Source organism: Oryza sativa, chromosome 10 (assembly GCF_034140825.1).
Source record: "Oryza sativa Japonica Group chromosome 10, ASM3414082v1".
Classification (NCBI taxonomy): domain Eukaryota; kingdom Viridiplantae; phylum Streptophyta; class Magnoliopsida; order Poales; family Poaceae; genus Oryza; species Oryza sativa.
The window spans coordinates 18,795,316-18,807,076 of NC_089044.1; the positions used below are offsets into that span (position 1 = coordinate 18,795,316).

General features: G+C 42.6%; 1 protein-coding gene across 1 annotated transcript; it reads right to left on the reverse strand.

Annotated features, from left to right (window-relative positions):
- Positions 1-1,250: 1,250 nt before the first annotated feature.
- LOC4348921 (protein S40-4-like) lies at positions 1,251-2,302 on the reverse strand. The gene has a single exon (XM_066304615.1). The coding sequence runs from the start codon at positions 2,194-2,196 to the stop codon at positions 1,612-1,614; it is 585 nt and encodes a 194-aa protein (XP_066160712.1). The 5' UTR covers positions 2,197-2,302; the 3' UTR covers positions 1,251-1,611.
- Positions 2,303-11,761: the final 9,459 nt, after the last annotated feature.

An 11,761-nucleotide genomic window follows, 5' to 3' on the forward strand; every position in this document is an offset into this window, starting at 1 on the left:
CGCGTTGGCAGGCAGCGACTTGTTCACCCCGTACTCCGCTCCGCCACCATCAGTCCATCACCACGCACAGCGACCTTTTTGTTTTTTTTTTACGTTTTAAAAGTCCCAAACAGAAAAGGCAAAACAAAAAATAAAAAGAAGAGTCCACGACTCCGTATGTCAAGTCTACTCACACACCCTTTTTTTTTCCCTCTCGTGTCAGTGTCAGAGAATACGTATCCGCTTCTTCTCTTCTCCGTGGTGATGAGCGACGCGTCGCGTCGCTCTCTCGATGGCGGACGCGGCAATACTCCCCCGCCCGCTTCGCTTGCGTTTTTGCGCGCTCCCGTTTCGTTTCAACGGATAAATTCGCCTAGTGGTAGCTTCTGCACCGCACCGTCCTGCCTTCTTTCTTGTTGCTTTCCCTGCCAATTTCCTCTCAAACATCTCTCCTTTTACCTTTTCCTTCACCACCGCGGCGAATATTCGCTGAGACTTTTAGTTCTCAATTTTTTTCTTCAAACTTCTAACTTTTTTATCACATCAAAACTTTTATACACACAAACTTTCAATTTTTCCGTCACATCATTCTAATTTCAATTAAATTTTCAATTTTAACATGAATTAAACACACCGAAGACTTCCATCCCCAATTATACTCCTTCCATCTAAATAGTAAAACCAATCTTTTATTCCACCCATATCAAAATATAAGAATATGGAACCGGATTAAATGTTTTCTAGCATTATGAATCTAAATAGAAAAAGTCTAATCTGATTATGGGTTCTTATATTTTATAACGTTTCGTACCATAATATTTTAAGTCGGAGAAAGAATTGGATAATACGTTTTCCAATACCATGAATCTAGACACTTGTATCCAGCATGTCCCATCCAATACAATTTAATTTCTGTATTATCCACAGCGTTTCGATTATCGTTTTTATAACTTTGACAAGTTTACCATTAATCTTGGACTGTTGCAAGAACGGAGCTGTCGTTTTCTCGCGCGGTGGTCTCGGCTCGGCTGGGGAGCAAAGCGGGCGAGCATATTCTCTCTTGCTTTGCCGTTAAGTACTCCCTCCGTGTGAGTGTGCGCTAACTAACCTAGTTAATGCGAGGTGTCGACATTTCGCTCCCCCCTTTTCTTTCTCCCCACTTTCGCGTTCGATTAATTCTTCGTTTGATCGTTTCTCCCCCAAATCGATGGATCGATTGAACAGCGAATCCGTGAGATATGATTACTGCGATGATTAGTTAAGAGGGAACAGAACGGTAAAGACGAGTGATGAACTAATTAATATTAATTGATCTTAATAATAGTGAACAATAGTGGTAGTAATACATCGAGCCTCTCGGGGGGGGGGGGGGGGGGGGGGGGAAATGCCAAAAACCAGAGGCGTCGGTTGATCTCTCTCTCTCTCTCTCTCTCTCTACTCTCCGCTGTGATATTTTCGATCACAATCACAGCTAGTTTCAGGGGGGGGGGGGGGGGGAAAGGGTGAAGAACTCATCGAATCCGTACGGGCGTCGCGGTATGTAGACGACGGCGGCGGCGGCGGCTAGGTCCTCTTCGACGGGGAGGATCACGGCGGCGGCGGCGGCGGTGGTGGTGGTGGAGGAGGAGGGGGTTAGTCCTGGAAGCCGGTCTTCTCCCAGATGGCGTTGCGGACGCGGCGGAGGTCGCGGCCCTTGAGCGTGCGGCCGGCGCCCTCGCGGACGGAGAAGGACGCGGCGGCGCGCTCCCGGCAGAGGAGGAGCTCGTGCGGCGGGACCCAGCCCAAGCCCCCGCGGCACTCCTCGTCGCCGCCGCGCTCGTCCGACGGCCACCGCGCCGCGGCTGCGCCCGCGCTCCCCCTGCCGCCGTACTCCGTGCCGAGGATCTTCGACCAGTCGGGGATGTTCACCGGCAGCGACGCCGCCGCCACCGCCCCTCCCCCACCGCCACCACCTCCCTCCCTCGCCCCCGCGCCGCCGCCGCCACCTCGCTTCCCCTTCCCGCCCTTCGACGACGCCACCGCCACATGCGTCGGCGGGGCGCCACCACCGCGCAGGTACGCCTCCACGGGCGACGACGACGCCGACGACGTCCCCCATATAACCTCCGCCTCGTCCAGCTCCACCGCCTCCGCCCCGTGCTGCTGCGGCGGCGGCGCGAACAGCCGGTGCGCCGCGACCATCGACATCCCCCCGCCGCCACCGCTCCGCCCGGCCATCGCACACACGGCGTTCGAGGGAGAAGCGAAAGCAACGGAGAAGGAGAAGAAAAAAATGAAAAGGAAAAAAAAACCGGAGAGTGTGTGGTGGTTTTGGTTTAGAGTTGAGAGTGGGGTTGAGTTTTGGTGGGATTTTATAGCGGGAGGGGGGTGTGAAGTGGATAAGGGTGGGGGGGTTTGGGTTGGGTTTGGACGGAAGTGGGCGCGGCGGGTGGGCGTATGTATCTACGGCGCTGCCACTGGGGTCGAGACAGCGCGTCAGTTTGTATGGGAAGCGCCAGAAAACGGCTGGGGGATTGTGGGGGGGTGGAGGCATGGGTGCAGCATACGTGTTCCGGTCGTCATGGGCGCTCAGAAAAAACCAATAGGATGAGATTTGAGGTTACTTAGTACAACGAATTTGAGTAAACTAAATAGTTAAATATTATTTTAGGTTTAAATATTTTTAAACGGAGGGAGTACGTGTTCTGCCCAAGGTTTTGCTTTGTTGGCCGTCATGGGCGTCGCACAGGTTGAAGCATGTGAATTGTACGAGTGGGTGTGCCGCCACACACACTGGGGAGATGGGAAGTTGCAGCTGCAGCCATTCCTGCGTGCTCTCTAGGTTTGCCATGCCAATTGCCAGTTTTTTTTTTAATTTTAATCCTCTGAAACTTTGATGAGAGTATACTGTCAATAGTGGCGGACGCACTTTTAAAATATAGATGGGACGGAGAACGGAGATATTAATTCGATAAGAGCAATCGAACACAACATATATCGTATTTATAGTCCAATCACATAACTGGATCGATCATTGTTTGTGGCATGTGTGCTATGAAGAGATGGACTAATTTGTTGGACGTTCACACCTTATTATATCTATTTTTTGCGGGGTTATTATTATATCTAATTTTGATGGCCCATAACTACCATAAGGGGTAGGGGGTCTTAGGGGTGTGAGGTGACACATGTCGTAGCTGATTCAGTCGATCCACACTGTCTATTAGATAGATCTGCCCCTAATTACTATAGTCCATAGAGTACTCACTCCATTTCAAATTATTTATCGTTCTAGCAAATCGGCACATGGTTATCCTTGTCAAATACATCCCAATTAGTTTTTCAAAACAGGTGGTACAATAAGAGTAGTGAGTCTTGTGACTATATTAATGTATGACTGCATTGAAGAAGCATAGGAAGCGATAAGTATTTTGACATAAAATTTAAATCTTATAACGATACGTAATATAAAATAGAGGGTGTAATAAGTTTTGCGTACCAGATAATCATTACGAGAATACTCTATCTATATAAATATTGTGGACTTATTTTAAGGGTAGTTGTGGACATCTTTTTGTTTTTGCAGAAACGTGTTTATTTGGACATTTGCGTATGGGGGCGGTTGGAGTACAGATGTATACTAACATTTTTTTTTAAAGGAAATAGTATACGGTATGTAGCATGTATATTAGGTATTAATACAAGTAGTTGGATCCAAAACAACAACTACTATTATAATGCCACCAATGATACCTACCATTACTCCTGCATCTTTGTGATACACTGATACTAATATCAAATATCACTAGTATTATTACGTCAAGTAATAGGCTCCGGTGTGGACAATGTGCACTCTTTTTTTTCTCTACATAGTCCTTCACATTTTTATTTTGAACAATGATATATTTTTTAAAAAGAAAATAGAGAGGCGGATCTATCCCATTTTATTACTAGTACAAATGAAGGATTAAAGGTTTTAGCAGATACAAACCCTAGTTCCTAAGCCCATCGATATCTGGATGTTAAATATAATGAAGGATTAATTGATTATACGAGCAGAACAATATGAAATAGGTCATATATTGATATATTGGTATACGGGTTACGAGTAAGAGGGGCATACATATTATCTTACTTAACTTAAACATGATCATCTCTACTTAATACAAAATTTATCTAACTAACCTTGTTTTTGAAGCCATTGAAGCCAATTGACTGGTGAATTCCTTTGCTTGTCGTTCTTGCTGTTATTCTTTTTCTTTTCTTTCTTCTTCTGTTTTTCTTTTGTTCTTCTCCTTCTTACCCTGAGCTTCCTGTTGACGCAAAGAGATGATGTAGAGATATCTCATGAACACTTTTCAGCGCCAAATTGATTGGACAATTGGTTTTAAGGTATTTTTTTAGTTTAGACTTTCAAGCGTCCCATTTGCCTCTTTTCTTTCTTTTAAATGCGACGCCGGTGGGGCTCAAGAGTCTATCTCCAAAATAGAAAACAAATTCGTTTTTTCTACATATCACACAAAAACAAATTATTTATTTCTATTTTTTTATCGTTAAGGATTAATTTTCTCTTGATCTTTATTGATAGCAAGCCAATAAAATCAACCAACAAGAACCATATACCAATTAGTTCGATTTAACGACTTCGACATATAAAAAGGTAGGAATAAGTTCGTAAAAACTCTTGGCTAGTGTTCACTGTGCAGTACCGCACTCTTGCCATCTCTCTTTCACCGCACGATGCTCTGTCTGAGAGCTCTTTGTCAGTAAATAATTTCCTCTCTTATGCAATCAAACCCCACCAAAGCTGTGCGCCCTGTGCGCCCCCGCCATCATTGCATTGTTGCCGCAACGTACGAGTACGTTCCACTTTCGTGAAAACCCGCTTTTCAGCTCCGAAAGCGCCTCTGCGCCACTCCCACAGCCTCTGTATAGTCTGCACCCCAACCTCTAAAAGAAATCCGACGGTTCACGTCTCCCCGATCAATCCGATCCGACGGCCCACACTCTCCCCGTGACGTCGGCGCGCGGAAAACGACAAAAGGCAGGGGCGTTCCGGTAAATTTACCCCCTCCCAATCTCTTCTCTCTGTGATGCCCCCTGATGCCTTTCGCTTTTCTGCTCCCCGTTGTCGCGACGTGGGGGTGGGGGTGTGGTCGTTGTGGCGGGGCGGGGTGACACGTGGCGGAGAGGGACACCTGGCAGGCCAGGAGAGGCCGTGGCAGCTGGCAGGCCGGCACGTGGAGGTGGGGCCCACGTGGTAGTGGGAGTGTACCTCTCCCCTGTCGCCTGTCCGACGTGGGCCCACAGTATCCGAGGCGAGGAGATGAGATGGTGAGACGTGGAGTACTGCCGTGTTGGGTAAAAGGGAGCAGCCGCCGTCAAGTGCACAGGAGAGAGACGCCGTCACTTCGTTGTTACAGCTAGCGAGAGTTCGATGTTTTTGAACTGGTTTCATATTTAAAATCCTTCTTGTTTTGCACCACGATTGCTAGTAGTAGTACTTTTTTATCTTCTTTCCCTTGGTTGATGTGCGAAGCAGTAGGAGTACTTCGAAACGAGGATTTTAAATCTTTACCAAATTCCAAGAAAATCAATGCAACTACTCTATCCGTTACTATATTTGAAGTTAGTTGTGGGTTTCTGTATCTAATACATGATCATTCGTTTTATTTGATAATTTAAAAAAAATAAAAAATCATACATAAAGTATTATTTATATTTTTATTATCTAATAACAATAAAAAAACTAATCGTAAAAAAATTTTAAATAAGACGGACGGTTAAACATTGGACACAATAACCCACAACTAAACTTTAAAATGGGGGCGGAGGGAGTGCTGACCTTTGATAATGAGCCGATTGATGTTAAGTAATTAGGCCCTGTTTCTTTCAGCCTGGGATTATTATAATCCAGATTATTGAGAGTAAGCTGAAAGGAACAAACAACTTATTAAAGTAGCTTATTATAATCTGGAGCCCAGCTTATTATAATCTGATAAGCTCATTTAGGTGAGCTTTTTCCAGATTATTAGGTGAAAAATTACCCACCATGCCACCCCACTCTCTCTTTAGACTTGCAAACCCAATAATTTAGGCTCTAATAATCTAGGAAAGAAATAACTAACCGCTTATTCTACTACATATTATAATAATCTAATTTATAGTAATCTGACTCAATAATCTAGATTATAATAATTCCAATCTAAAAGAAACATGGCCTTAAGCTACAGTAGCATGGAGTTTTTATTATCACTAGTGGTACTAGCCTGTGCACACGTGAACCGGTTAAAGTATTGGTTTGTACTCGCCATAAACCGGGGGATCAAATCGTCAAACGCCAGAGAGGACCGGACCACGGTTGACTTCACGATTAACCAGCCACTAGCGTGGCATCTTGCCCCAAGGACAAGGCACCTCAAAGTCAATAGTAACGCTGTCAATGCCATAATAAACACAGTACCAATACTAGAAGGCTCTTTAGTAGTACTAAGTCAATGCGATTAAATCAACACCAACCTATAAACTTTGGACAAAATGATTATATCAACCCAATGTACAAGGAATTGCTAAAACGCAGCCACAAGTTTTTTGGGTAAAACAAAATTAGATATACTTATAATATAGTTATAGGTAACTACAATATAATTACACTACTGCTACCTCCATATTTTAATGTATGACGCCGTTGATTTTTTGTCCAACGTTTGACTGTTTGTCTTATTCAAAAAAAATTATGTAATTATCATTTATTTTATTGTGACTTGATTCATCATCAAATGCTATTTAAGCATGACATAAACATTTTCATATTTTCACAAAAAATTAAATAAAACGAATGGTCAAACATTGCTAAAAAGTCAACGGCGTCATACATTAAAATACGGAGGGAGTACATTGTAACTATATTTAATCTCTATATCGGGACGGAGGTAGTAAGAAGTAGCTTCCCAAATACTCTAAATTCTTATCCAAAGCTTAAAATATTATGGTTATAAAATTCAGAAAATGAAAACTCCCTTCATTTTTAAATGCAAGGCCATGTGGTCATCAAGTCAATGCGATTAAATTATCACCACGCCCATCAACTTTGGATAAAATGATCAAATCAAAATAATACTGGTACTACTCTATATAGGCTGTTTTAATTTCTCAAGATAGGCTCGTACTCCTTGTCCTATTTTAAGTGCAGCCATAAATTCCCGTATACAATTTTGATTGTCCGTCTTTTAAAATTTTTTATAATTAGTATTTTTATTATTGTTAGATAATAATAAAACATAAATGTAACTTTATGCGTGTCTTATGTTTTTTATTTTACTAAAAATCTTTCAAATAAGGTGGACGATAAAAGTTGGCCACGTAAACTCTGTACTAATAAATTTAGGTGTGGAAGTTGGCGCTGGGCCAGCTGAGAATCTCATCAAAGTGGGCCGAGGGCGGTGCGGGCCCACCTACAGTGACTAGTACGAGCTATCCACGTGTACTGTTGGTCCGTACCTCATCTTGGCTGCAGCATCTTGCTTCAGCTGCAGTTCAGAAAAAGCTCGCTCGACTACACTACGCTTCCATTTGATATTGAGTACTGTATCTAGTATTCCGTATATGTGTTTACACCCAATCGGTCGATTTGATCAAACACCACGCAAAGGGACGCGAGATGCAGAATCTTAATCCGGATTGGCAGTTCAAATCCTTGTGCTAATAAAATGTAGTACAACAGAAAAAAATAGAGAGATTACACAAGTGTATTGGATGCCAGAATCTAGTCAATGCAATGCGCAAATCTCAGCGCACCAATTATAGAAAACTTCTCCTCGCTTTGATTTGAACGGATTTCGTTTTTTAAAAACAGCTTTTCTTGGAGGAGATTTGTATATATACTATACTATACTGCAGTTGGTCCCAATTGGGGAGAAAAGCCGATGGGGAGATCAGATGCTTTGCTGCACCATCACGGCCGGGGTGAACACGTGTGGATCGTGCGTACGTGCGCTTCAAATTTAATTACTAGTAGCCTCCAAATTGCTGCAAAAACAAACTTTCAAACGCCACTTGTTCCTCAAGATTGATGAAGCACTGAATTTACTGAAAAGATAATGCGTGTTTTTTCTCTGTCCTTGTAGCTGAAACCGGAGGCAGAGCGAGATGGGGGAGCTGATCCGAATCATATCGCTGCAGCCATTGTACATTTGGACATTTGCCAAGTGGCCAGAGTGATCTCCAGCTTAGCTGTGGCACAGTGCATTTTTGCCGACGATCGCCCGTCGTCGTAAACGGTGGTCTGGGAGTGGCTGTCGACCCGCCATTGGAGGGGTTACTGAAGAAGCTCGTAGGTGTTCAGAGAGTGTGAGATTGACAGTTGAGAGATGTGTTCTTCTGCAATGGTGAGTGGCCACTTGGAGCAAGGCTGTCCACTGATTGGTTTTATGAACACATAACACATGTGTGTTTGGGACTAACTGTCATGTCACACTTGCAATTGAATGATTGCGTATAAGCAGCTAGTAGTACTAGCGTTTTTGGGATGGTAATCGATGTGGTGTAGATCAAGACATGAAGTACTAGCTGTCAACACTTGTGATAGCTCTGAGAGCAAGTTTAATAGCATAGCCAACTATTAACACTAAATCATCTATAGTCGATTTAATAGTTAATTCATACATAGTTACCTATAAATATATACTACACAATTAATACATGGTCCCACATGCCATACACACATACATCTTGTAGTCTGTGCTGCAGCTAGTTATAATATGTAGCCCGCTGCTTTCCTCTTATATCTCCTCAAAATGTGTTTGTAGCTGGTTTACAGTCTGCTATTGTATATGCTGTAAGAACAAGGGAAAAACATAATGTGAGCTGAAAAAAGAATTAGGGGTGAGGTGAGACGGATTAACAATTCAAGTGCCCCATGATCACTCTGCCTTTGTTTAAGCCGGAGATTCGCGGTGTAGATAACATTGTTTGCAATGGCAGGAAAGCGAAGCGAGAGAGGTCGTCACCTGCCACCCATGATCTTATCCAGTGCTTGGTCTTTGAGCACCTTTTGTTTAATCCTGCGCACACAACTTGTCCTGATTTTAAAAACTTCCCAGAACTGTATTACTTGTTCTTCGTTAGCTGCTAATTAATCTATTCCTCATTTGTTCTGATTCTGAAGCTTTCATGCTTAAAAAAACAACAAAAAAAAAACTACCAGGAAAAGGAGTGCTTAATTTGTTTAGTTTAGTGTCAGGTTGGGAGGTGTCAGGAACTCAGGATCAGGAAGAATTTAAAGCGTCAAGTCATAAGTTGTAAATCAAGTGGTAGTTTTTTTGGCGCGTTTTTTTTTTAAAAAAAATTCGCCACATGGCTTGTACGCTTGCGAGGTGGATCATTGCAACGAGGGGAAAAAAACAATTACAGGAGATGAGAGATGATCAGCCGAAAGGGAGATTGCGCCGGTGTTTTTGCTGGCGTCTGCTGCCAACGGCAGGAGCGACGCGCCGGCCGACGGTGCACGCACTGCGGCGCGGTGGACGGCGCCGGCAGGAAATTAAGCTGAGAGGAAGGTGACGATCTGGGCGATCTCCACCGCTGGAAAACCGGCGAATGTAAAGAATTCTCGTCTGTCGCCGCCTCCGATGCAGTCCGACGACGACGAGGTAACAAGTGGCACAAAGATAGAGCACAATTCTATCGGGAGGTTGTTAGGCGCATCAGGTTTCTCGAGCCGCCGGGGCCGGGGTTACCTCGCCTCGGCAGTAAGCACGGTTACCATGGCAAACCGTATAAAAATTATCAAAATTTTAAATTATTTTTAATATTTATTTGAATTCAAGGAGTTTACTGTGGTTTTCCTTTTGCGGTAACCGACGGTTTGGAAAACTCTAAATTTCACTTATCGCACCTTCCTCTTAGGAGTCGTATTTGGTTTAACGGGCTCCTCAGTGCCATAGGATTGTTTATTTTGTTGAGTATCACCAACAGTCTACCTATCTGATTCCCAAAACTGATTTTGAGGGATTTTAGTCCAAAAAACAGCTCCAATAGATCCCCTACCCTCCTATCCGAGTTTTGGAGTTCAATTCTCCCGATTCCTCGCTCTGTTTATATGCGGGCGCAAAACTCATTCCCAATCTCACACTCCCGCCTCTCTCCTTCTGTTCCCACGTGTGGGAGATAACGATCTTTCTGTGCGTGAAAGAAAAAAAATGAAATTTTCTGTTGGTAGTTTAACAGAAGGGCCCACTTTTAAGGGCATGTTCAGATTGTAGCCAAAATAAGCCTTACCAAGTTTTAACAATGCCAAAATTTTGACAAGATGACAATATTATCAAAATTTTGGCAGGATTTCTTATGTATTGATCAAATTTGGCAACAAATTAAACATAGATATTTTTTTTGGCAACTTTGCCAAAAAATGGTATGGTTGAAAATGGCATCAAAGTAAACAGTCCCTAAATTTTGGGGATTGAATTTAGGCTATCTGTTGGAGGGAGGAGTTTTTTCACATCCTATTTCAGTTTAGGAAACCCAAAAACAATTTTTTGGGGAAATATTATTGATAAAATTTTGTTTGGTTCCTTCTCAAAATTTGGTAATGTTTTTGTGGGAAAAAGTTCCGAAGCTATTAAATTTTGGTAAAATGGCTTTTTTTTTGGGAAACTACGTCGTGTGTTTAAGGCACCAGCCTGAACTTTTATTGAAATGAAGAAACATTTACAGGAGAGGTGTTACAGGGGGTGAGAAGGAAGAAAAAAGAATTAAAAAAAGAAAGAAAGAATTAAGAGATAGTTACATAGGGGTAGGAGGCCCAGTTACGGAGCTGTTGCTTGCTCTCAGTATTTTTACATCGGTGGGACCAAAGATCAATGTCACTAGCACAATGTTGGAGAACAAACGAGGCGGGATCGTCAATGGAATTGAAGACCTTATTGTTGCGGCGTTTCCAAATACTCCACATGACGGCAAGCAGAATAGTGCGCCAGACTCTTGGAGTGGCGGGTTGTCCCGGCGGAGGAATGTCCCAGACACCTTCAAGCTGCGGCATTGATAGGTTAATGTTTAGTTCGTTACCCAACCAAAATTTGGTAGTGTTGAAAGTGGCAATAAAGCAAACATACCTTATATATATATATATATATATATATATATATATATATATATATATATATATATATATATATATATATATATATATATATATATATATATATATATATATATATATATATATATATATATATATATATATATATATATATATATATATATATATATATATATATATAAAGAGAGAGAGAGAGAGAGAGAGAGAGAGAGAGAGAGAGAGAGACACGCACAAAATAACAATCATGCGGGCTGGATAAGTTGATAAGTGAGTAAAGTCTGTGGAATGATTGGGCCGCAAATGTTTCATTGTTTTGTTTGCGCCAGACGTATTTGTCTCTGCATCAGTAATCAAGATTGTTTTCTTTTGGATTAAGTCCACTTTAACCCCCTAAATATTGGTCTAATATGGTTTGTATCCTTCAACCGCCATACTAGATATCTTGACGCCCCCCAACACACACAATTAAAACTAATGCAAAATAGCTCCCTCGATGGTTTTGTGGGCGGTTTTCGCTAACGTGGCTCGTTGACTGGTCCAACAGGATGAGTCAGCATATGAGATCCATATGTCAGTGCCTCATCTTTGTCCTTCTCATTCTTTTCTTTGTATTCCTTCCTCCTCTTCCTCTCTCCATCTATTCTCCATGCATGGAGGGCAATGGCGCGCGGAGGAGGAGGCGCCTTGGCTCCTCCAGACTTGAAT